We start from the raw sequence: 27183 nt of genomic DNA on the forward strand, positions 1-27183 counted from the left end.
AGTCTATTGAGGAACATGTGAGGATAGAGACCTGTGAAAAACACACACCACTGTAGGAAATGCAATTTATTTGCAATTTTTTAATAACATCATTCCTCAGATAAAAATGCAATGTTACAGGAATATACATCAGATATTAATTTAAAACTTGCTTTCAAGGGACCATACAGTCTAAATATACTTTTTCCTTTTTTATTTACTTGTAGCGTGCGTTATAAGCAAGACAGACTCTGTCACCAATGACAGACTGACAAGTTACAGATACAAACTGTACATTACTTATTTACAAATCAACTTTTTGTTTGGTTTTTTCTTTCACTTTTTATTGAAAATAGGAGTAGAAAAAGTGATTGAATTAATATTCTGATTTATTTCATTTGTATTCTTTCCCTTTCTAAAATCTAAAATGAAATGAAGGAGAAAAAAAATCAAGATCTCTCTTTTAGAAAAAAAAGCAGAACGAGAGGAAGAAAAAATAAAAAGGTTGTGTCAATCGTGAGATCATGTCACTTAGCAACCTCAGAACAAATGAAATTCCTCGCACAGTCGAGGGGGAGTGGCTTACGTTAAAGAATTCAGTTACAAAAAAAAGAAAAGAAAAGAAAAAAAATGGCCATCTGTCTCCAAAGCTACCAAGCACAATAACACACTCTAGTTCATTTTTCTGATCGTAAATAGTGCTGTTATTAAATACTACATTTAACAGTAGCGTCACTACTAATATTACAAGGAATTGGTCTTTGTGTGATCACCTCTCTCCAAAAAAATAAACTCAAGGATTGACAACAGACATCTCTCTGACAGAGAAGAAGAAGAAAAACAGCTCAGTCCTGTTAATGGCCCTTTAACACTTTGCATGAGTAGTGACGTACACGTAAGATCATACAGAGCAGCATAGCCCTGATATATAAATGAGGAACAGAAAGAAGATAAAGACTGTGCTGTACGTAGAGCTGCGATTCTCTTGCCACTAAATCAAGCTGGCCAAAAGCAGGGAAGTGCCTTCTTTGCTTAAAGAGATGCTCCTGCATCATCAGTAATGGAAGAAAACACTCATGATGCTCTCAAATGGGCCCACTCATCTATTTAAAGCTGCATCTGCACACGCACAAACAGATACAAGACCTCTATGTTTCTAACTCAACTGAGGCCTTTTATGTCTGTGCTGGTCAGAACATCTCTCTTCCATTAATGGCTACGTAGAAGGAAAATCTACAAATATAAAGTGACTCCTCAGGTGTGAGTAAGAGCATATAACTGTATCCTACATTCACGGGGTGATTGGAGAAATAATTCTCATCTGCGATGCAATGTTAAATAGCTCTTGTTTGTAAAATGAAGAGTGGAGAAGCAGATACAGGCGGAGACATTCGTGGTTTTAATGAGGTGAAAGCTGTTCCAAAACCAGAACCGCTGACAGTCAAGTCTGCATTGTAAAGCTGCTGCCACACCTCTGAAGTAATATCCCAAAGAGAGTCGCGTTTGCTGCTACGGAAAGACTCAATCTTAGTGTCAAAACTGAGTGCCAGGCAGGGCTCTCTGTGATTTGGAATGAATGCGGGATAACACACAAGGTCTTTGAGGTCCTGACAAAACAGTCATACTAAATATTCACATAAAAGGTGCTGTTGTAGGTGCCGCTATACAATGAGTGAATTCTAGTCTATACATTATTCCTAAACCCACTGGGCAAGCAAATTTCATCTATCAGGTTCAGCTAAGAGCTTAGCAGCCCTGGAAAAACGTCGCCACCAATATCTGATGACTTAACGTCGTGCTATGAGGGGAAAAAATGATTAAAATCAGCTGTTTGGGTGCTGCTATGTGCGAGTGCTGCTTAACATGCAAAGAGCTGGCTATGAAATTCAGCAGTGATCACTTATTTAAAGCTAAATCAATCACTTCTACTTTGAAGATGTTTTGATTTCATTGATCCCAACAGATTAAATACGTGTAATGATCATGTAACCCAAATTTGTAGTTTTAAACAGGCTGCGTGTCCTTGATCGCATTTAGTCCATCAAGGACTGAATGAAATGCACCTGTGCCCCACTGCATTTCCTTACCGACCTGTGATGTTTCTTCATAAGATCGCGTCTTTGCACGAGCAACAAACAGATGAACGTAAATCTTCACACAAAATCAGTCTCTCTCTCTCTCTTTTTTAAATAAATAAACTCACAGCATTGCACCTGAAACTTGATAAGGATGTTTCTTTAAATAAAACCAGATTCTTTCATCCGTCCCACAAGCTGCAACAACCTGCCCCTAACAGTCATTTAATATCATATAATATAGCTATAATATTCCTATTATTTAATATCTAAAATAGAAGACATGCAGTACAAAGTTGCATGTAACAATATGTTCCCGCTTTCCGTTTCTGCCCTCTTTCCCAAAGCGTTCATTAGCATCGAAGTCAAAATAACATCTGAGGTGATTCTCTTGATGATTTTAATTCTACTCCTACGACAGCTGGCTATTCTAATTGTACCTGGAAAATAAAATACAATTTATATTCAAAATAGTCATCTTAAAATATCTTTGTCGGCATCAAACAGTGATCAACAAACGCTTTGATTTACAAGAAAATATAATATGCATCTGCTGCAACAATGGTAGATCCACGTGAGGAGATCTGAGTGACCGACACGGGGAAAGATTACAAGACTTCTGCGCTCCAGCCTCACACTCTCCGAACTGGCAAAGTTAAGGATAAACACACAACTCTAATACTTCTAAAAAGTGTGTAAAATGCTATTTTTTTGTTAGTTTATTTTCATTTTTTTTAAAATACTGAACAGATTAAAAATTTCTCAATGTACAGCAGCTTTTCTCCGTAACGATAAAAATCAGTCTTGTCATCCTTTTGTGGCTTCCCAGTGTCAAGATTTTATGAAGCAGTGACCATGTTTGCATTTCCAGGCTAAATCCAGCAGATAACATTGTTGGTGAATAAATATGGCAAAACCAACCTGAATTCATTTTGCTTTCTTTGAAATAAACGGTCAAATTGCTGCACTGGAGTCTGGAGCTTTTACTGTAAATGCAGACAAAAGATCTTATCGAATTAGTTCATCAGGTGCAAAAATACTTGACTTCCTACTCTGCACACAACGCAGATGAATAAATGACTCTACACACACATGTAGATCAAGTCCTCCAATATCTTTTTTTGGAAGTAAAAGAAGAAAAAGAAAAGAGGCTACACGATTTAAACGGCTCAAACCCTCCCCCCCATAAAGATATCTAGTCCTTGGTAGGTGCCATTTTTGGTTAGGTCTGTTAAAAATGTACAGTGTGTATATGTTTTGCTGATGTAGGACTACTTGAAGAGAGACACGTCTCTCAGTGCTACAGTAGGAGTAATAACCAGACTCTGACCTGCACGTACAGGTTGCTGGTAGGACGTTTCAGACCTCTGGCCAAAACACAAAAACAAACACGAGCAAAAGCATGTCAGGATTTGGATCTGTCTGCTGCTTAAAGTTGGGGTCTTGAGCCTTTTAATTTTGGAGTCACAAGCAGGGGCGATGGATTGCTTTCCTGTGGTGTAGCTGATTGTGAAGCAACCTTTCCGAATCTTCCTCAACAGCTCAGAATGTGGGCAATAAGTTGAAAAGCCCCACGATTTACTATGAAACATCCATAAACGTCCATAGCTTAAACATTCAGTTTTCTTCTTCGGTGCTTCCTTATTTCCTGCTGCTTCCTTTTGCTTAAAAAATACATTAAAGTGGGAATTCATACTGACTTCTAGTCAGCAAGCCTACATAGAAGTGTCCTTCCTGTTCCTTAATCTAACATTCTGGCGATTAAATATCATACGTTCATAAATATTTTGCTATATATGGTATATAAAAATATACAATCATTGGCTAGTGGTGAGACAAAAGATATCGTCATTTATATAGGACCAATATTTTATATCCCTATGCACATAAAACATTACTTAAATGTATTGTATAATCCACCATGTCAGATCACCCTCCAGAAATCCAAACATGATGAAATAATCTCTGCGTTCAACATTCTCAGGCCAAACGCCCACGTCTTCCCATTGTCGTCGACCGCTGAATAGATTGTCACCCATCTGTCAGGGACTAAGCCGTTCCCCACTCCAGCTCTGCTTTCACTTGAGGAAATTACTTCCATTTGAACTGCACCCTTTTGTGGCAGAGGGGCTTTGTTTACAGTTTAACTGGCTGCAGGTGGAGATCCAGGACGGCTACAGCTTATCAGCCTGTTAAACCCGCTGTCATCTGTCTATGTGGGAAAAGAGAGCACAAGTATACAGAAAGACCCCCTCACACGTAGTGGATTCAAGGTGGAAGATGTGGCTAATAAATGATAAGAGCTTCACAGACGCACGTTTGGTGCACGTTTACCACAAACTGAAATGAGCCGTGACTAAAGGGGATCCATTATGCTTGCTTAATATTGTTTTTCTTATTCTCAGATGTTACCAGAGTAGTTTAGCATGATTTACGTTTTAAAATAATCTTATTTACTTTACACTGCGCTTTAGTGCAGCCTCTCTGTTCATTTATTATCTGAGGTTTCTTCGTGTTAAAAGGGAGTTTTTCCTTCCTACTATCGCCAAGTGCTTGCTCAGGGGTCATTTACCTTTCATTTTAGAAGATACAACTCTTTGATGTGGCTGCTGCTGTGATTAAGCACTATATAAATACAAGTGAAATGAGTTGAAACAAGCAACTTTAGATGTTTCAACTTCCTTTAAGGCAAATTTCTAAGGTTCGAAGCACAGGCGGGCAGAGCTTTTGTGCTCATAGTCAAAGATATGTGCCCGAAATGACCATTTTGGGATAATTTATGCATATGTATATTTATGTAGAGCCAACATCTGAAAAAAAATATTTAGATCAGTCAGAAGTTTGAGCTTTTGGCTCACACGGAATACTCGTACATACGCTATTTGAAGCTTTAAATATGAGGATATCGTAACAGTATATAGCTGACAGAAATATGAAAAAGCATATTAGGTCCCTATCAAAGCAAATGATTATACCTGAGCTTTTCCTGATAATCAGTCAGCTCTGTTCAAAGGGGCCCTCACTGCAGGTTGGTACCAATATCATATTACACACTGACTGTTTACAGCACAGCTACACACCAGTCTTTATAGTAGATTTGTTTGCAGGTTTTGTATAAGATTATTTTCCATTTGAGCTGAAACACAAACATTTGACCAATATAGAATGCAATTTTACTCATAATGATGAGTGTTTATATGACCTGCAGCATGATAAAAGCCTAGTAAATTATTTGTGACTGGCACTGAATAGTAAAAATGTTAGAATATCATCCTATAGAGTAGAAACATTTGAATATATGCTGTGTAACTCCTGCCTATCTGTCCTCAACCTGGATTTAAATCAAAGTCTGTCCCAGTAATCAATTTAAAAGTAATATGGCAACACAAAGCCTTATTTACTGAATGCAAGAGGAAAAATATTAAACTTGATCATTTATCTGTTCTTAAATTTCATCTCACTGTCCTCCTCAGGGTTATGCATCAGGAAAATAAACTAAAAGCACATAAGACACAAGATATGCAAAATCCCCTTCCGTGGACTCTTCAACTGCTGTCCAGTCAGTTCTGAAGAAGAAATACTGCTTTTAATCATTTTATGTACACTAAATAGTCATATTTAACCTGAATCAAACAAAACAACTGCAAAACCCGGAACGCTCAAATGTCAACACGTGAACCTCATGCAATGTTTACACCCAACAAGCTTAATTCTTAAAAAAAACAAAAAGGGGAAATAAGCAACATAAAAAGATACAGTCAGAAAGTGGGAACCTGGGGAAATGTGGTCAGTCGCTTTTGTTGCGTCTCCACTGACTGCTTGTTAATTCACGAGGAAAACACTGACCTTCAGGTCACTGCGTCAAAAAAAAACAACAACAAAAAAGAACATGCTCGACCTACACCCTGCGACGAGAATGAAAAATAAATACATCTGCACTATACCTCACTGCAATGTACCTGATTTCAAGTATGTTAGGTTTTCTGGCATGGAAACCACCAAGGTGACTTAAAAACATAACAAACAGAAAATAATACAGCTTCATGATACTGTGTTGTTGTTTTTTTTCTTCACTTTCACAAACATATTTACTTCAGGATCCTTGTATACAGTCATAGTTATTGCATTGTTTTTGCATATCTTGTGGGTTGCAGGATTACACCCACTCATACCGTTACGCTGCAACACAACATCTCGTGCTATTCTATGTGGGACATAAAAATGGCAATGCTGCTCCACTCCACACGGGGGCACCACAGCTCTCTTAATTCTGAAATCACACTCACCAAGCCTGGGTGGTACTTCTGATTTGCAGGGTTGCTTTGTGTATTTATGTATAGGCTAAAATTTATAAGGAACACAAAAGTAAAGTGAATGTACATTAATTCATTATTTATCAGCTGGAGATGGTCCTGGACTGTTTATAATATGTTATGCAATCTTGTGGAAATGTTCCTATCCAATACTGTCACTCATTACTGGTTTCCACATTCATGGCTGTTGATATACTAGCTGATAAAATAGTCATAGTAAAAAGCTGATGGCTCCACTGCAGCAGAACAGCTAGAACCATTGACTTTTAAACTCAGGGCTAACTAAACTTCAGCTTGATCAACTGAACAAAGATTGGTGCTACTTTTCAGGTATTAACATTCTTGACTTTACCCAGATCTGCAGCTTATAGCAAAACTAGCCACCAAACGGTCCTGTCAGCTTATGCCAGCAAATTATTATTTTTTAAGAGGTGCTTTTACAATAATTCAAAGAAATGTTGACAGTATTTTTATGAAGGCAAATGATTTTTTGGGGGGCATAAGTTAGGAGGGTTAATTCCTTTTGACAAAACAGACTTTTTCAGAGTTTGCAGTGTCATAACCACAAAACAACATCATCACTGCCACTAGAACATACTCAACATTCACATTTAGTTTGCATAATAATGTCAGAAGTCTGGTACTGGCACAGGACGCAGTGTATGGCAGTGTGTCCATGCATACCTCCCTTCCCTGCCACAAAGCTGCTCTGCTTAACATGAAGGAATTAGAGCTCGACAGTAAGTCCTTAATGGTAAATTAAAGAGAAACGAATGGCCATAAGTTAAGACATACGAGTGTCTCTAGGTGGTCGTTCAACATCGCTGATGACTTGAAATGGCAAAAGCTTTTGCAGTGTATTCGAATTTTTCTTGGGATTAACTAGAGAAACTTGTGATTTAGGTTTAAAATGACTCATTAATGTCATAACTAAAACATGAAGATGCACTGTTTGGTGACTTTTGGTATTCTCCTGGTGTACTTTGCATTTTGAAAGTGCTGTTAACACCAATTAGATTTCTCCCTATTTGAGAATCCATCTGCTAGGCCATTGACAACCTGTATTTAAAGGTCTTACAGTGTAGGTGGAAGATGCTTAGTTTTTGGAAAATAAAACTGATAATAAGCTTCATCTTCGTCCTTCTGGGACTCAATTTCCCTCTTGGATTAATAAAGTTTCTCTGATTCTGAAATTTTTAAGACTGAATTTCATGAATCTGTTCCCCTTTTATTTCTTACCTGCACACATTCTGCATATTTATCGATTTCACTTTTAAATACTATTAAATTGTAGAAATAATAATAATGATAATAATAATACATGTGGCAGTTGGTACCAATGAGGTGATTTTGATGTCAGGAATGCTTTTGGAGACGGTACAGTACCGAAGTGAGACCTGTGCCCTGTGTAAAATGCTGAGGCTTGAATGAAATACCTTGCAGTGGTCGTACTTTCAGTGTATTCAAACTATACCCAAGGGTTGAGTTAAAAAAGAGAACGATCCATCAAAAAATTTCAGGCTACTTATAAAGAAAAAAAGTAGCTTAGGATACAATTTCCATCCAAAATGTAAGCTTTGTGATTTCTATCTAATAATTTATCACATTAACCAAACAATTATCATCGTCTTATAATTATCAGTAAAATTTCCTGCTTGTATGCTAATTTTTTCAGCAAAACTGTCTTTACCAGTAAATCATAAATATCACAAACAGGAAGTCGGTTTTATCTCTGAAACCATCCCTGATAAAAAAATACATTTTATGATACGAGCCTCATATAAAGATGTGTGATTCAGAAGTCTTGCAGCATCTGTACACCAGCCCTAAAAGTTAATTTGGAGTTTAAACTCAAATGGTCGTGTAATGTGTGATACGCGGGGTACCACCCCCACTCTGAGTTCCTTTACGAGTTGTCACTGTGCCGCTATGAATAAGGGGACTTCTAAAATTCAGAGCAACAACCGCCATGATTAAGAAAAACAGCAACTTGCCAAAAGGCTTCTTACCGTCTGGAAAAACTGCAATGCCTGAAAGATCTATAATTCACTCTGACCTTGCTGGAGACCTTACAGTTAAGTACCTCTGAGTGGGGAAATAAAGAAAAGTTATGCAAAAACTAGTTGTTGAAGACAGAGCAGCTTCTGAGTCTGCAGCTTGGCTAAAAAGTAAAAATCTTGCTAATGAAATCACAAAGCTTTGGAAGCATGCCTGTCCATGGTAACCCTGTGTTAAAGAGGCCCATTATCACACATACACGCACATACCCACACACACCCTCACGTACATACAAACAAACAAGACCATACTTGTAATGCTACCTTAATTTACTGTCTAGGCTTAAAATCAGCTTTTAGAATACACAAGTAAATCACTCAAACACACACACACGCACACATTTTTTCTCTTCTGGGAAAAAAATAAATAAATAAATAGATACAATCTGTAAAAGGTGCATACTGATAGAGAGAAAGACCCCCCCCTCCCCAATTTTTTTTAAAGATACACACTCTATCTCACGCATTCATACATCCTGTACTAAAACGCAGACACACATCCGCACGCACAAATATAGTTATGCACTCGCACACAAACACTACGCCCTGCTTCGTTACTTAAAACCTCTTAAAATTCTCCTAAAATAAACCGAGCAAAAATACATTTATAAGACCAGCACCCCGATTGTGCAAACAAATCAAGGATAAATTAAACCAATAACATCATGAATATAAAACAAAAATAGTCATGGCTAGCCAGTTTTGCACAATATTGAACTGTTAAATACATAGTGGGCGTGGTCTGTAGAAATCGTGTGTGGCAGCAAATCCAGTAGGATTCCACGCTGAGAGGAAGAGGAGGGTCCTGGAGAAGGAAGTGTCTTTGATTGACGTCAGAGTCTGTTTTTCATTTCAATCGCTCACTCCCGTTCTCCCGCGCACCCCGCCATCTTTGTTGCCCCGTTCGACAAACGCACGCCTCCCCGAGGGCTGACAAAGCAAAAAGACTCAGCGATGGAGGGAGAGGGATGGTGAAGTAACCAAAGAGGAGGGAGGAAGGAGTGAGGAACGGCGAGGTATGAGGCAGAAAGGGGGGGCTCGCTGTCTCTGCTTAGCCACCCAGTGCTCCTGTTCGGGGCAGCGAGTGGGTGTGGCCAAACGAGGAAACCCGGTGGAGGAGGCGGAGCCAGATCACGTTGACAGACGATTCAAGTTTGTCTCTCGCTGGAGTTTTCCTGACCAGCGGTGGAATAAAAATAAAAAGAGCTGGCTAGCTTCCTGTTGGCCAGAGAGTGTCTTCCTCTGCCTGGGCCCCCCATCCCTATTGCAGCCTTATTGGGGCTGTTGGACCATCCCTCAAATCCTTCCCCCCCATTGGCTGGAGGTGGTGTGTCACCTCAATCCCACCTCCAGGCTGGCAGGGCTGTGCTCCATGGTTCCTTAGCTTTGGAAGAGGAGGAGAAATGAGATTTCAAACAGGGCTTTTTTTCATCCCTGTTTTACTCAATACAGCGCTTCATCATCAGTGAACCAAAGAGGAGGAGTTGACCTTTGACCTCAAGTGGGTGTGGTCAGACTGTAATCCAAACTGACCCCTTTCAAAAGCTGGTCTGCTGTCCCCTACCTGGTGTCATGGCGGCCAGACAAACAACAACAACACAAAGTAGGCGTAGGAAATGAAAACATTAAACACACTATGTTGTCTGCAGGAGAACCATAGAAAGGACTTCCTGGCTGTGTTGTTTCTTGTCTACCTTCATTCAGTCATACTTCCCTTTGTCTCTTTTCTTTTTTGCTTGTGTCTACTTTTCTGCGCTTAACACTCTGAGGACATGATAAAACTGTGAGGCACTTTAGAGACACACTCAGACACGTGTGGAGAACACACGCACATGCGCGCACAGATAGAAAAAAAATCCTAGATCACACTGACAAACGTGCGTAAGCACACGCTCGTAGAGTATATCGCTTTTACAGCAAACATCCATCCATATACTAACTCATAGACTAACAGAGTCATAACCAAGTGTTTAAGGTTGCATCACTGGCCGCCACTCTCCAGAGCGACAGAGTGTGTTTGTATGTGTGTGTGTGTATGTGAAGGGTGGGGACAGACAGAGCCAGCCGCGGTGCTGTAAGCAGCACCTGACAAGCATCAGTCTCTGATGATGTCAGAGGGGCCAGTTCGTCGATCGAACCCATTAACTTGACTCCTATAAGCTTGTCACACACTCCATATCCTCGTCCTCCAACAGCCCGCTGTTCCTCTGTCGTGCTCCTCCGATCACAAGCGAGCCTCTGTAGTGCCCCTCTTCCCTCCCTCCTGCCTCCTCTTCTTCCTCCTCCTCTTCTGGTTCTCTCTCTCTGGCTAGCAGCTCCTGCCGCTCCTCTATAGAGGAGGGACCGTGTATGGAGCCTCTGCTTCCTGTAGCTTCTCCCCCACCTTCACTAGGACTCAAGCCGACCACTCGGTCCCTGTGCGTTGATGCTGCTGCTGCTGTTGTGTGGAAGGGGAGGACGTTGCCGTTAGGGCTGTGCTGAGAGGTGGAGGAGGTGCTGGATGTGGCGTTTGTGGGCGAGGTGCCGTTGAGAATGTTGTTGGCGGCGTGCTCCATCTCCTCGATGGTCATGTCGCAGGCATCAGCCAGCTCCGCTTTGGTCGCCTCAATGAACGAGGGGTCCTGAGCAAAATGACCCAAGCCCTCTGATATTAGGACCTTGACAGGGAAAAGATTAAGAGGGATGGACAGAGAGGAGAAAGGTTTAATGTGTCACGTGTTACAGTGTGGTGTTGAATATATGCTAAATAACAGGTAGAGAATATCCTTCATGATCCTATACACAGATACAGCTACATATAACTCATACTCACTGCCTCCACTAGACTGCCTGCGCTGCCGTGACACAGCGAGCTGGAGTCTTTCCCCAACAGCGACGGCACAGTGAGCGACACCGGCCTCGGTGCCCTTTGACTGGACGCTGGCATGCTAGGGGTGGGGCTAGGACTGGGCACCGGGCTATTCCCATTACTGTCATTGTACCTAGGAGGGGAAGTGATTTGTTTTAAACCTTAAAAACGTTACTTGTGCTTAAACTGTTTTTGGAGCAGCTTTATTTTCTTACCATGGGCCACAATTGACAGAGGGCAAGCTGGTATTGAGCTTTTCATGGGAGTTGGAGCCCTCTAGCCTCAGAGAGGGAACTCGCTGGTAGGAGGCATCACTGCATTGAGCTAAGGAAAGTATAAACATTAGTTAGAACTCTCTCACTGATTTAATATGACAAGGACAGAAAGTGCTTCAAAATTCTTGGTTAACCTGTGGGACTTGCTGGAGGTGTGGAGCACAGCCGACTGAAGAGGGTCGGTGAGTGGCTCCGTCTTAACAGAGGACTCAACCCTGCTACAGCCAGAGCCTGGAGGAGGAGAGGGAGAGAGTTAGAGAGGAGCTGCCGGGAGGATTATGATTTCTTTGCACATCTTGTTATGTGCATCTGTAACTCTGTGTGTTTGCCTCTATTATGTAGGCGTCCTGAGGCTACCTGATGATGTACAAGATGTAAAGGTACAGCCGTCTTCTGAGAGACGTCTGGCCTCGACTGTCTCCGGAGACACTCCAGATGGAAGGACGATCTCCGCCCTGACATCAATGCCACAAATATGCAAAAACACAGCACGTAAAGATGCGTAAATGACAGCAGGCGCAATTTATACGCAAGATTTTTTTAAAAAGTGGGTCTTCTCACCCAGAGAAGTGGGACAGAGGAAGACCCTCCTGGGAGACTGCCACCCTCCTCCTCCTCTTCTGTCGTCGACTTCCTCCGCTTCCTCCATGGGAGTCAACTGCTTACAAGTCTCATCGTGATACACCAGCCTAACAAGAGCACACAAGTGCATAAAATAAAGAAAAAAAGTTGTGAAATATTAAAGGCTTGGGGAATAAATGTGCTTTTTTTTCGTTGCTGTTTTTGAGTGCATATGTGTTTAAACGCTACATGTCAGACGAGAGCGAGTGGTCATCCTCATGGTACACCCTGTCTTCAACATAGCTCTCGTCGTATGTCTCCTCTGTTGACCCCTCCCCTCTTCGGATGATTGGCAGATGACTGTCACACGAGTCTGAGCTACAGACAAACAAGCAAACGGCCGAACAAACAAAAAACACAGAATGAACATAAAGACGCACGACACACGGAAAAACAGGAAGACAGACAAGTACATGTAAATACACTAAAAATTATTTGCAATAAAACTGAAAGGAGAAACCCATGGATGCTTAGCTACTGCATGTAGGAAGGCAAAGGAGGAGGAGAGTCTGAAAAGAAGCGGGTGGATATTGCAGCTATTTTCTTGAAGCAAAATGGTGAATAGCAATAAAAGGCAACACCTGGATTATAGCAATTGATAGCAAGACTGAAGTTCAGACATCTTTAAAAAACACAGAAGAGACTATATTCTGAAGGAATGTTGCTCTCAGGGAGCTCTATTTTAATACAGTACTTTTTATGCTGCTATCATCATTTGAAGGTCAGTAAAGTCCCAGAATCTGAGGCTATTGCTTTCTGCGAATCACTGCTTATCAGAGAAAAAAGCTGGAGCTGGCGTTTTTAGCGTCACTGGACAGAAGGAAACCTTTCATATAGTTGTCTGATAGGAAACTAGACTCATGCACCTTCTCTGGGCTCTGACAGGCTAATCACAAATATGTTCAGACCAGACCGAGTGAATTGTAAAAGTAGCGTAAAGAGCTAGCAAGACCATGTAGCGAGTCAGAATCTGTGGTACGATGGGTTAGGTACGAGACTTTCCCTCAGGAGACTAAGATTCAAATCCAATTTATAATATACTTGTGCTTGTCTGGTGCGAGGAGGTTATAATTCTCTTTGCGTCTCAAAGATGTCTTCTTCCCAGTCACATCCACAGTTGCGGTGAGAAGTTTATTTACATTCATCATGGGCATGAATGCCATGGTAATTTGGGGATGTTCTTTTTCCAGGGTGGAATAATTGTACAGCATACATCTTTAATAAGTTTAAAAACAAGATCTATATTTATTCTGGATTTTTTCTAATCCACACAGGTTCAAAAGTATACCCATGGGCTCAAATATATAGATACACCCCACCAATTTTCCATTAAAATTCCCTTGGCAAGTTCCACCTAGACCAGCCATTTGGCTCACCCATGTGGGCAGCTGCAAATATCAGTCGAGCTTAAAGGTGTCGGTTCTGGAGCAGAGGCTCATTTCTTGGTTGGCATTTTCTCAGCCCACTGGGATTTAAAATGCTTCATTGTGGATACTAACACTCGTCTTCCAGTAGTTTCTTTGGCAAAGTAGTGAAACATCAAAGTTAAAAGAGATCGTAGAACCTTCAGAACCACCTATTAAAATATTTAAGTTAACGCATGTATATATTGAGTCCCACATGGACAAGCCAAATGACTTCTGGAGAAATGTTTTATGTTCAGACGGAACAAAGACTGAGACATTTGACATCAGTGAAGTGAAGTAAAGATGAAGCTATGATCCAAAAAATGACCCCAAAAACAGATGACAGCAGGTTTTAGAATGGATAAAGCAGGCTGCCATTAAGCTTCTGCCTTCCCAAAGACTCAACTTCAACCAACCAATTTAAACGAACTCTGTCAATTCTGCTAAGAGTAGTCAAATATCCAGCCAGAATGATCCTGGAAGCTTGTTGAGGGCTACCAAATCATCTGGTTCAGGTGGAACTTTCCACAGGATATTTAACCAAATATTAGAGGGGGTGCATCTATATGCTTGAGCATGTATGTGTAGTTTTGACCCTGTGTGGATTAGAGACAATTCAAAATAAATTTAAACTTGTGCATGCAATTCAGTTTTTTTTAAATTAATAAAAATGTATGCAGTAAAACCATTCCTCATGGGAAAAAAAAACACAGTTCAAAGAAATCACTAAATGCTCCAAATGACCACAACATTCATGCCTACAATGAGTGTATGTAAACTTTTAACCACAACTGTATTTCATACCCAATACTCAAGCTTTAAGGAGACATTCTGGCATTTAATTTTTATTCTCTTCTTCTTCACCAGATGTGTTTTTACTTCCAAGCAACAGCACTTCAGTTTCCCAGAGTTTCGAATTAAGAGGCGTAATATGATGCCAAGTTTCAGTTTCAAGTCCCAGAATTTTTAATTTAATTTTTGTTAAGCAGCACATAAACCTCCCCAAACAACAGTGTGGTGAAGAAAAACAAATCATGTGGGAAAAAAACAATCAAACAAAAAAAAACTAAAAATGCCAGATGTCCCTTTAATCAGCTAACGGTTCCACGGCAAACTCTGGGTTAGAACAACGACCTAACTTGATGATTTTGGCTAAGCCTTGGTGGATCTTAACCTGTTACTGAACTGATTAAATCCAGTCCATCAGAAAGCTTATACTTTGCTTTGCTTGTACTCAAGTGTATTATTTTAGATTCATTACTGTCCAAGTAGGCCTAATGAATGGGAAAAACTGCGGACATACATGCCAGCACACACAATCAGTTATCGTAACTAAAGTGTAAAGCTGGCTCAACATCCCAACAAGTGGGCAAAATAAATCAAGGCAATGATATACATATTAACTGACTGCTGTTTTTAAAGCCTTACAAATACAGTGACTTAATATGTGAAGTCGTTCAGAGAGGGATGCTAGTCGAAAGAAATTAAGCCACTAAAATCAAAATAAATGCAAAGTTTGGTAATATATTTTAACTTGACATGGAGCAATTAAAGCACAACTTTCAAAACATATAAACCAAATTTCATGAATATACAGTCACCGGCCACTTTGACAGGTAAACCTGTTTATGAGCTCATTAATGCAGATATCTATCAGAGTGTTATTGCCAGACTGCTTTGAGCTGATAGGAAGGCAGCAGTACAGCATCTCTAAATGCAACAACACTGAACCTTGTGCTACAGCAGCAAAAGACTAAAGAAAGTGCCATTCCTGTTAGCTAAAAACAGGAAAATAAGGCGACATTTTACACAAGCTCAAGCTCATGATGAAAAATGATCTTTGAAAAATACTGCTGTGACAATCAGATAGTGGACTCGGAATTTGTCCTAAAAAAAATGACAGGATGGATTCAACCTGCATCAATAGTACAGGTGGATAGTGATGCTTTGCACCAACTGATCATCGTTTTAACACTACGGCCAGCCTGAGTATTGCTGCTAACTATGTCCATCCCTTTATGTCCACAGTGTGCCCACCTTCTGATGGCTGCACATTATTTGGGGTGGCTGTACCTCAGTTGAGCAGGTCATCTACTAATAGGAAGGTTTGGTTGTTTGATCACTGGCTGCTCTAGTCTAGATCTCATACAAGTATTCTAAGGGCAAGATAATGAACCCCAATGTGCTCCTGATGCATCCATTGGAGTAATAATGTCTGTAAATCTTAAACAAAAAGCACTTTGGTGTAGAAAAAAGTCTTTAATGAATGAGCCTGAACTGGTAAATGAAGAATGTTGCATGAAACACTGAGTACTCAAATACAGCTATATAAGAATCAGTCCATCATGTCATGAAACTCATATAATCCCAAACTAATTTCTTGACAGTGAGTTCTATGCACACAAATGGCCTCCAAAGCCACCAGATCTCAGTCCAACCATCACAGCAGCAGACATCCAAGAAAGGGTCTCAGTCCAGTAGAGCACCTTTAGGATGTGATGAAAGGCAAGATTCACATCATGGATGTGCAGCCAAGAAATCTACAACAGCTGCGTGACGCCATCGTGTCAAAAGGCAGTTTGAAAACAAAACTGGGTCCAACCTGGTACTAGCAAAGTGTACCTATTAAAGTGGCAGTGAGCGTAGAGCACACATTTCCACATTTGCATTAAAATTAGCAAATAAGTATAAGCTTTCAGATGTTTGTATGTTTCTATACAGTGTCTAACCCAGATCTGTCATATTACACCCCCCCCCCCCCCAAAAAAAAACCAGCATTCAGAGAAGCCTTGATAGGAAACGTTTGGCCCCATTGAACCAAACAGTCTATCTACAGCTTTGGTAGCTGATTTTTTATAGTAACAGCATGTAGCCTGCTTTTTGCTATTGCAAAATAAAGCACTGTGTGCATAGCAACAAGTGTTACTATAGCACCCTGACAGCTATGTTATTTTATATGCCATTATGAGATTACAGACACACACACACACTCTCTCTCTTTCTCTCTCTCTCTGTCCCCTGGCAACATACCGCATGAGGCTGTCATAAAAACACGTCCTGCTCGCCACCAGAAACAAAAGACAGGGAAAGAAAGCAAGTAGTAAAAAGAAATAAACAGCTGAATTATTTATGTCTATATGGACATCTTTTTTGTTAATTATGTTAAAACAAGGCAGTTAAATATTTGTACTAATGCCTGGGCTATGGAAGAGGAAAGCAAATTATTCACAACACAATCAAGGAGCACATAAAGTAGGAAAGAAGCAGAAAAGTTCAAAACAAGGTGTAAATGGAAGCTGCTGTTGAGCCTGCACTCACCTCTTTGGAGGAAAGCACCATGCAGATCTTGGCAGCAGAATGGGGGTGAGTGGCTGCCCCGTGTGCCCATCCACAGTGCTTATAGATGGGCTCGGGAATCGACTGATGCCCTGGGTTGCCACCCCGGCCATGCCAGTGTTGTTGGCATTGTTGATGTTGGCGTTAGAGTCTGATGAGGAGTAAGAGGAAGGGGTGAAAGTAGTTGAATCCATGAGCTTCTCATGAGACGGGCTCTCGCCTTCACAAGGTGACCCTTTTTGGCTGATGTGCAAGGGACGCTGGGTAGTGAAAGACTGCGGGAAGGACCCACGGCCATCGCTCTGGTTGTAGTAGTTGACATGGTTGCCAAACAACCCTCCTGTGCGCTGTGGTGTGGGCGGAGACGGTTGAGATGGAGGAACACAAAAAGTTGAGAAGAGAAATGGAAAGGTCAAGTTAAAGAATATCTTAATAATGTACAGCACCACACCCCAACATCCATAATTCAAAACACTGCTTGCAGCAATGATGGGAATGCAAAGCAAAAAGCTTTTATCAAAAGGCAAAAAACTTCAGAACATTTTTAGTAAATGAAAGCAGACTGATAAAATTAAATAAACTGGACACTGGAGTTTTATTTTCTATTAACCTTCATTTTAGCTAGGCACAGACATTTGGCTGTCTATTTTTGGTACACAATGCAAATACAGCAGCAAAAAAAACTAAACAAAACAGCATATGAATGTTATAATGGTGGCGAAAATGAAAGGTCGATAGCATAACTCACCCTCTTACTGTAGAAGGAGCTGTGTGTATGTGTAAGTATGTAATCCTTACAGTTGCAGCGCTGAATATTTGTTTAGTGATTATAGTGTGTAAAATACTGCTGTGTTTATTAAAAACTTATTTTCATTGGACCCCACACATCCCCCCAAAATCCATAAATATAGTTCAGTGAGTGTAGCATTTTGTAGCCAAGCTATGTGGTGGAACATGAGGCTTTTTTTATTATGTCTTCTTGACTAAGCACATGCAAGAATGCATGTTTATGTGCATGATGCAATACGGCTTCAAGCTGGCGTTGATCATCTCTCTCTCTCTTTCTTTTTCTCTCTCTCTGGAGAGTGAGTGAAGGTGTGTGTATCCAACCTTTACCCTGAAGATATCGTCCTCAGACGCCGCTGACACAGGCTCCTTTACACCTTTATCCAGCTCCTCCTCCACATTTAGGTCTCCGGAGATGGCTCTCCTAATCTCCGGACCGATGTCGTGCAATGTCCGCAGGCCCGCCTACACACAGACACAGCAGTGTTGCTTACATATCATGTTGTAACCCAGGAGCAAATTTCGAATGTCAGAAATCTACCTCTGTAATGTTTAGCTCTACTGTGGACAAAACTTGTCTGTATACCTGCAGAGAGAGTGCGGTTTTGGGGGGCACCTTGGCCACCAGCCCTTGTTCTTTCCTTTTCTTAAACTTGCGGAAATATTCCTGGATGAGGAAGGTGGCGTAGAATTTCCCGACTGTTACCTCGTCATCTGCAGAAACAAAAAAACAACAACATCATTATTAAAAAAGATTAATGCTTAAAATTAACATGCTGCAAGATTTTTCAGAAACTCCACTGCAAGTGATGCAACCAAGGTTTTGACCACAGTAAGGTGACAGTAATGTCTATTGGAAACATTCACTTCTTAAATATTTGTGCATAAGAAACTGTGCTGCAGGGTGTACATACCACCAGCAGGGGGCACTACTTGATCCAAGAGCTTCATACTGGTTCTCTTCCATATCTTCTTCACTATTGCCCTCAGTTCCTCATTGGCCTGCTCCAAGTTCCCTGCACACACAAAGCACAGTATGAAGTACACATTGTAGATTCAAACTAGAATTTCCATAGTTGGAAATTACATTACAACCCCTCTATAAAATAGGTTTTAAAAAAAGTGGGGCAAAATAAGAAAACACGCAATTTCACATTGTGCTATCAAGTATGATGATGTGCCCACTGGTGCGTACATGTGTGACCTTTACAGTTGTGTGCTAGTGATTGCCCCCATACGTGTTTTTTACCTTCTGTCTTTATCCTGAGTGCGGTTCTGACCAGGGCAAACAGTGTGGCGTTGAACATCACTGTTCCGTCGCTGTTCAGAGGCATGTTCATCGACACCAGACGCTACGTGAGATGAAAAACACACGCACCTTTTTAACACAGTGAATTGCCCTAACAGCTGCCAACAGATACTGGCAGCTGACAGTTTGTTAAAAATACGCAGACAGCAGTTCAACTCTAAGGACGCTAATCTTTCGTTAGAGAGATTTTTTTGAGATATTTTCCCAGGTACGATTTGTTGTCAGTATGTGTTTTGAGTCATTGTGCAAGGCGTTATTAGCTGTGCATATGTCACCACTCTAATACAACACAACATGAGGATTTTTTTTAACTCATGCAGTGATGGTACTTGAGCTGTTATGTATATTTTTGATAACTCTGCAGCCTTGTTTAGGAATTTGTGTGGCCATGCAAGTGTGTTTACCTTGCAAGCCACCCTGTGTGGACAGAGCTTTCCAAACCCGAGGGGAGGCTGGATTCTTCTGAGCAGAGTCACCACATCAAGATGTTTTATTCTCCCCCTAAAAACCAGCATAGATGTTGAATTTTAGAGACGCTCTACACTAGTGATTCTCAACCACGGATAGAGAGTACTCCAGGGAGTGTTTTTGCAGTAGAAACAGGATGCACGGACAGATTATTTCAACTACTTGAACATAACTAAGGATTTAATTAAAGAAATAAATTGAGCAGTTTTGAGCAGAAAGCTTCCCTGTCTACTAAACTATAAGCAGTAAAAATACACAGCCAAAATAAATGCATGAATATATGTTTGAAACAGATGAAAAGTGGCAAATATAGCTTTGTAAACTTACTTAGCTTCTGGGTCATATTCAGCCCAGATCCTCTTGAACTCGTCAAGATGATGTGGCCCCAGGATCGACCAGTCACGCGTCAGGTAGTCAAAGTTGTCCATGATGACGGCCACAAACAAATTGATGATCTGGGGAAAATCAGAAATCCATAAGTTTCTATCGTACCACTCTAAACAATTATAGACCTGCCAGTTCAATCAACATGTACTACATTTCTCTACATTCTATTAAATGTAACACACAATTTCAAAGTCATCTTTCTGGCACATTTTGAAATATGTTAATTTGCTATTTGTGGTTATGACGGTCACATGAAATACTCTCCTTTTACTAATTAAAATTAGATGTGTGCCTGTACTCACCAGGAAGGCACAGAGCATGTAGAAGCTGACAAAATAAATGATGGCAAACTGGCTGCCACAGTCCTCGTTGGACGAGCTGCTTTCATTGGTTGATCCTTTCTCACACGGCTGTTTGGGTGAACACGCCAGCATGATCTCCTGCCACGCCTCACCTGTTGCACATCTGATAGACAGACGCATGCACACAACCAACCAAATATGCATGGACGCCGACGCAAATGCCGGCGTGCATGCGGTTGTGAGAAAGACACACAACAGAAACAAAGAGGCACACATACACACATATTGAAATGCATGCATGTGCGCATGTATGCATTCGCGCATAAAAGCATGGAGTGAAGCACACACATGCACATTATTACAAAGACAAAAAGAGAGAGACGCAGATGTTAGACTTTGTTCTTATTACATCTGAGCATATAAAATATGACTATGTATAATATATATATATATATATATATATATATATATATAGATAGATATATATACAGTGGGGCAAAAAAGTATTTAGTCAGCCACCGATTGTGCAAGTTCCCCCACTTAAAATGATGACAGAGGTCAGTAATTTGCACCAGAGGTACACTTCAACTGTGAGAGACAGAATGTGAAAAAGAAATCCATGAATCCACATGGTAGGATTTGTAAAGAATTTATTGGTAAATCAGGGTGGAAAATAAGTATTTGGTCAATAACAAAAATACAACTCAATACTTTGTAACATAACCTTTGTTGGCAATAACAGAGGTCAAACGTTTACTATAGGTCTTTACCAGGTTTGCACACACAGTAGCTGGTATTTTGGCCCATTCCTCCATGCAGATCTTCTCAAGAGCAGTGATGTTTTGGGGCTGTCGCCGAGCAACACGGACTTTCAACTCCCGCCACAGATTTTCTATGGGGTTGAGGTCTGGAGACTGGCTAGGCCACTCCAGGACTTTCAAATGCTTCTTACGGAGCCACTCCTTTGTTGCCCGGGTGGTGTGTTTTGGATCATTGTCATGTTGGAAGACCCAGTCTCGTTTCATCTTCAAAGTTCTCACTGATTGAAGGAGGTTTTGGCTCAAAATCTCACGATACATGGCCCCATTCATTCTGTCCTTAACACGGATCAGTCGTCCTGTCCCCTTGGCAGAAAAACAGCCCCATAGCATGATGTTTCCACCCCCATGCTTCACAGTAGGTATGGTGTTCTTGGGATGCAACTCAGTATTCTTCTTCCTCCGAACACGACGAGTTGAGTTTATACCAAAAAGTTCTACTTTGGTTTCATCTGACCACATGACATTCTCCCAATCCTCTGCTGTATCATCCATGTGCTCTCTGGCAAACTTCAGACGGGCCTGGACATGCACTGGCTTCAGCAGCGGAACACGTCTGGCACTGCGGGATTTGATTCCCTGCCGTTGTAGTGTGTTACTGATGGTGACCTTTGTTACTTTGGTCCCAGCTCTCTGCAGGTCATTCACCAGGTCCCCCCGTGTGGTTCTGGGATCTTTGCCCACCGTTCTCATGATCATTTTGACCCCACGGGATGAGATCTTGCGTGGAGCCCCAGATCGAGGGAGATTATCAGTGGTCTTGTATGTCTTCCATTTTCTGATGATTGCTCCCACGGTTGATTTTTTCACACCAAGCTGCTTGCTTATTGTAGATTCACTCTTCCCAGTCTGGTGCAGGTCTACAATACTTTTCCTGGTGTCCTTCGAAAGCTCTTTGGTCTTGGCCATGGCGGAGTTTGGAGTCTGACTGTTTGAGGCTGTGGACAGGTGTCTTTTATACAGATGATGAGTTCAAACAGGTGCCATTCATACAGGTAACGAGTGGGGGACAGAAAAGCTTCTTACAGAAGACGTTACAGGTCTGTGAGAGCCAGAGATTTTCCTTGTTTGAGGTGACCAAATACTTATTTTCCACCCTGATTTACGAATAAATTCTTTACAAATCCTACCATGTGAATTCATGGATTTTTTTTTCACATTCTGTCTCTCACAGTTGACGTGTACCTCTGGTGCAAATTACTGACCTCTGTCATCATTTTAAGTGGGGGAACTTGCACAATCGGTGGCTGACTAAATACTTTTTTGCCCCACTGTATATATATATATGATTTTTATCCATTCAGTTTTGAGTTCCTCTGCTTATCAAGTGTCCAAGTATACTGTCATTCTTAATGGAGACTCAGTGCTATTATATATTCCATGTAGGGGTGTATCCAGAATAAGAAAGGATAGACATTTTTTGAACTTGAGGAGAATAAACTTGGTGTAATGCTAGTAAATTATGTGTGATTCCATCCTTTCAGGTTCTGTGGTTTTTGTCCCCCTTCATGGAATCTTACCATCATCACAACCAAGCAGAAAAGAGGAAGAAAACCTTCAGGGCGTTTGTCGTAAATCAACATCAAGCTGTTTTTGGCTGCTCCCATATAGACTAGCATGTTTGATTTGGCAGTTTTTAATGCCAGAGCAGTTACACAAACAAAGTATACAGATTAGGAGAAAAGTGGAATAACAAAGACGATGAGGGAGTAAAAAAGAGCAAATGCCCAAATTAATCACCCTTACCTGAAGAGCAGCAGCACCGCCTGAGGGAATGTCTGGAAATTGTTGTTCCTGTTGATTTGCATGTGGTCCCGCAGAGCTATCTTACCAAACATCTGTATAGGAGGGGAGGGTGTAGTCACAGCACACAGCATATGATGTCAGCATTGACAAGTGAAAGTCGGTCACATTTAGTGGCCAGACATCCCCCAGCAAATCAAACCAAAGTGTCTCCTACTCATCGTCAGTGAAACAAACAATACAACAGCTTCCAGGTGAAACAGAGAGGAAGCAGAGAGACAAAGACAAACAGTAACTAAAGAGCAACAGAGAGAGGAAGATAATGGGAGAGCAAAATAACAACTTGACCAAACAGGAACTCTGAGTGACAAGACTCCAGGGGGACAGACACAGGACGGAGGCTTGCTAAAGGAGAGAAGGTGAGAGAAGATAACAGTGGGAGGGAAACAAGGGGATAACAACCTGACAGCTTACCTGCATGCCAATGACGGCGTATATGAAGAACAGCATCACTATAAGCAGAGCTACGTAGGGCAGAGCCTGAAGAGAGGAGAGATGCATCAGTGGCAAGTTTTCTGCAGGCTTATCCTACACCAGAGCTGGAGTCCATTCATTTTCATTCAAATCTCACTCGTCCAATTAATCTTCAAAGTCACAATCTATTTTTTTCTTTTCTTTTTTCTTTTTTCTTTTTTCAAACTTGTGAAAGTGAATGGATCTGCAGTCTTGTGTGGCACAACACCAAAAACAATCCAGGACAAATCATCTGACTTCAGAGTGAAAAACCTCAGCAAAATACAATCTGTTCTCTGGACTTAGCCAGGAGATCAGTCCCAACATACAGCACATGCACCAAACAAGGGCAGAACATTGTTTTTCTATATTAAGACGCATTAGCAAAAGTGCAGGACTGTGCTCCTGGCTAATATTACTCCTGTGTATAGAAGGGCAGGGCCAAGTCATGATGAATAAATGAAAAAGTTAAAGCCTGCTCATAAATTAAATAAATTCTATAAGCGCACAAAATATTAATGCATAGCTCAAAATGATATTCACAACCACTGCTGATTTTTAAGCCTGTGGTTCAAACAGGCAGCAGTAGTACAACATGAAGTGGCCCGTCTCAGCTAACGCAAGAGAGAGAACAGATGATTTTAATGTCCCCACAACTCTCTATCAAATGATTTCACTTTTTTGGTGGAGTGCTTCGTTAAACAAAACTTGTCTACGGCTTAACTCGCCTACGGGGAATGGTGAGCTCTCAGGGGTTAGTAGTAGGGCGCAGGGTGTTTGACGGTAATAAATAGAAGAAGAAGAAGAAGAAGAAGAAGAAGAAAGAAAAGAGGAGAAGTGGAAAGACGAAGAAAAGATTTCTCGTTAAGGTATGGATTTTTTTTCCTGTTTTCAAACTTCATAATCTGCTTCTGTAGTTAGACTCCCAAACATCCTCTCCATTACCTCACACCATCCCTCTTTTTTTTTTAAAAATAGCATCTACCTGACCTTCTACGCAAGTAAGAGGTGGGGATGAGGAGGGACAAGGCGAGGCAAGGAAAGGTAGCTTGTGAGACTCTACCAGGCTGGATTTACACAAGAACAAGGGCATTTATAGCTGCATGCATCTCAGAACTGAAAATAATTTTTAAATTTAATTTACAGACTTTAAATGTGTGGTTAAAATTAAAATGTCTTGTAAAATCTCTTAAAAAACAGAACTTAAGTGAAAGCAAATAGAGCTCTGAAAGGAAGGACAAAGAGAGCCACTTCTCCCTGTGTAAACCCAACCCCCCTATTCTAGCATGTTGTGTCCGGTTCTCCCCTCACTTGGAAGGATTTGATGAAGGTCCACAGCAGGGTCCGAATCCCTTCCCCGCGAGACAGCAGCTTCACCAGCCTCATCACGCGGAACAGCCGGAAGAAGGTGATGGAGATCCTGGCGTTCTCTTCAGAGTTCTGCAGTCCCTTTTGGTGGGGTTTGGTGTTTTTTTTTTGTTAGAAAAAAAAACACAGGACGCATGGGAACACATGCAGATAGATAGGGAAATGAAGCAAACGCACACGCACACACACATATACACACGCACGCGCATAAATGATCATGAAAACATGCATATGCACACAGACATACAAGTAACATTTGTATCCATATTTCCACCCACACATATGAGTGTTAATATGAATAAAAGGCACACACATACGCACACACACACACACACACACACATACAGAGTTAATAAATGGAAACTTGCGTCCTACAAAATCCCATCAAAATCAACTGACACAAGAGATCTGGGAGAGAATCGGGCAGTCATGCTTACGTGTATGACTTCATGGAAAAATCCCTTGACATTTCTGATTGAATCCGCTTCATTCATGTTTACAAGCATCTGATACACCTTAACGCTGTTTCTTTGACCTCACCACACCGCCACCATAATCACAACAAAGAAAGCGTCCAATTACAGGTAAATCTAGCCATGCGCTGACATTTGACAAACAGGCTTTTAAACACTTTTGGGACCTCTGAAGTAAATCTTCTGCATTTATTCTGCACTGCTATAGACTAAAAATCTAATATCTGAGACTGGGACGGAGAGTCTTCCATCGATGGAGGTAAGCACTCTCATAAATCACTGTTAACAACTCACGGTAGATACAATACAAAAATCCGAGCCTGTGGGCTGATTCCTGTTTCAATAAATCATGCAGACAGGCTAATTGTTTGTCACAGATAAACTGGCCACCTGGAGAAAGAAAATCCAAGGATGATATTCCAGAGGATAAAGTTATTACTGCCCAGTGCAGTGACAGCCATGTAGAAACACTATTTACCTGTGTGGTAAATCTCCATATCTACACCATCTGTGTACTGTGATCTTCTAGGTCTCTTTTTATTTACAGAGCCTCTAGTATTTTGCATCTCCAGACATTTACACATTCAATTATTTGAATTTTTGCTGCTTTATTAGGTAAGGTTCGCTAAGGTTTCTGTCATCCACAGGAAATAAGTCTGCGATAAAATATTCAGCCATCTAGCAGAGTGCTATTCTAATACAGATTTATTTATTTATGCTGTTCCTGCTCGTTCTCCAGGACAAAAAGGCAGAAAAACAAAGGCAACATCAGAGTTTTTGTACAGCACGATGCACACAACACAGCAGCTAACGGCCAAGCTAAGGAATAAATATCCACAATTTACACCACAAATGACAGCTGAATCGGGTGAAAGCAAGGATATCGGCTCATTAGCAATCCTAATGACAAAACTAGTTATGCAAAATTAAGGAGAAAATCTCCAGTTCACCATTATCTGACTGGCCAGTATGCACAAAACAAACCTGACTACACGCAACGTGTAACCAGAGGAGAGCTGTGCTACATCTTTCGTCACTGTAACAATGAAATGTGACCCAAAGAAACACGGCATCAGCCTCTCTGACCTCTGAATCTGCTTTGCCACTTGTATTTTTCCAAGAAGCCATTAATTCTTTATGTTAATCCCACAAAGAACACACAGTGTGCTCCCACAAAGAACTTGCCATTCTCCACACATCCTGCTGCAGTTTGGGATAACAGATGTTGCACGGTGCGTTACTTTTCAACATATTACTGATCTGATTTGCATTCATTATTTGCACTAGTCACTTGCTTTGTGTTGCAAATAAATCAAAGTTTGGAAAAACGACTAGTCACTTCTATTTTTATGTAATTCTGGGATAAAAGCTTGTTGACAAGTAACCGATAACATGCATTATCCCAAACTCCACTGCCAGATATGCTAAAAGTGGCACATCCTTCTGAGGAGTGGAAAATCACAATTCTGTACTGCATGTAAATACCACAATTGGACCACAGTGGGCACCATTGCACCATTGAAAGAGTGGGGGTGGGGGTGGGGAGTGAGCAGAAGAAGTACAGTGACAGTAAGTGTAACAGAGAGAGAAAGAGAGCCAAAGACAGACACTAAAGATAAGGAATTGTTGGAAATATTCAGAGACAAATCACAAGACTGATTCGTAAACAGACAGACAGATACAGACAAAGAGACAGATACAGACAGATAGATCAGTGGAGAAGAGTGAGAAAAAGAGAGACAGCGTGACCATGATGGCTCGTACTGATGACGAAGCGCGAAAGATACCACTTCCATACGGAGGGCAACTTGCAAGCCATGGGGAGGAAGTGGGGGCAGCTTGCGCCATGGCAAGAATGACAGCCACCAAGGAAAGTCACAAGACTCCAGTGATACTAGGCCTGCATAACGTACAGTGTCCTTCACCATATAGGACTACACATATATATACATTTAACAAAGCACAAACAACAGCGATATATATCTCGGCATGCTGCAGAAGTTAACAGCATGAGCGACAGAGGGGGAGATGACAGGGTGGACGAGAAGATCATACCGTGGATGGCATAGCAGAGGGAGGGATGGAATGATGGAGGGATGAAGGGAT

At 41.1% G+C, this 27183-nt stretch overlaps 1 protein-coding gene and 1 long non-coding RNA gene across 2 annotated transcripts in view; one reads left to right on the forward strand and one right to left on the reverse strand.

The window, feature by feature from the left end:
- Window positions 1–51: 51 nt before the first annotated feature.
- Window positions 52–27183, reverse strand: part of cacna1c (calcium channel, voltage-dependent, L type, alpha 1C subunit) — a 73342-nt gene continuing 46210 nt past the window's right edge. Inside the window, exons 26-43 of the mRNA XM_080291615.1 lie at window positions 24548–24676; window positions 23198–23263; window positions 22727–22818; window positions 20163–20325; window positions 19801–19928; window positions 19410–19506; window positions 18946–19048; window positions 18611–18712; window positions 18283–18410; window positions 18027–18161; window positions 16893–17257; window positions 12358–12486; window positions 12109–12236; window positions 11905–12002; window positions 11682–11778; window positions 11488–11596; window positions 11237–11405; window positions 52–11081 (exon numbers count right to left, since the gene is read on the reverse strand). Coding sequence (XP_080147741.1) covers window positions 10578–11081; window positions 11237–11405; window positions 11488–11596; window positions 11682–11778; window positions 11905–12002; window positions 12109–12236; window positions 12358–12486; window positions 16893–17257; window positions 18027–18161; window positions 18283–18410; window positions 18611–18712; window positions 18946–19048; window positions 19410–19506; window positions 19801–19928; window positions 20163–20325; window positions 22727–22818; window positions 23198–23263; window positions 24548–24676 — 2742 coding nt within the window. The 3' untranslated portion in view covers window positions 52–10577. The remainder of the gene's footprint in view (window positions 11082–11236; window positions 11406–11487; window positions 11597–11681; window positions 11779–11904; window positions 12003–12108; window positions 12237–12357; window positions 12487–16892; window positions 17258–18026; window positions 18162–18282; window positions 18411–18610; window positions 18713–18945; window positions 19049–19409; window positions 19507–19800; window positions 19929–20162; window positions 20326–22726; window positions 22819–23197; window positions 23264–24547; window positions 24677–27183) is intronic.
- LOC145421376 (uncharacterized) lies at window positions 9888–12291 on the forward strand. Its single transcript, XR_013902718.1, has 2 exons — window positions 9888–10027; window positions 11890–12291. It is a non-coding gene; the product is annotated as an uncharacterized LOC145421376 (long non-coding RNA).

This window comes from Astatotilapia calliptera, chromosome 17 (assembly GCF_964374335.1).
Source record: "Astatotilapia calliptera chromosome 17, fAstCal68.1, whole genome shotgun sequence".
NCBI classification, from domain to species: domain Eukaryota; kingdom Metazoa; phylum Chordata; class Actinopteri; order Cichliformes; family Cichlidae; genus Astatotilapia; species Astatotilapia calliptera.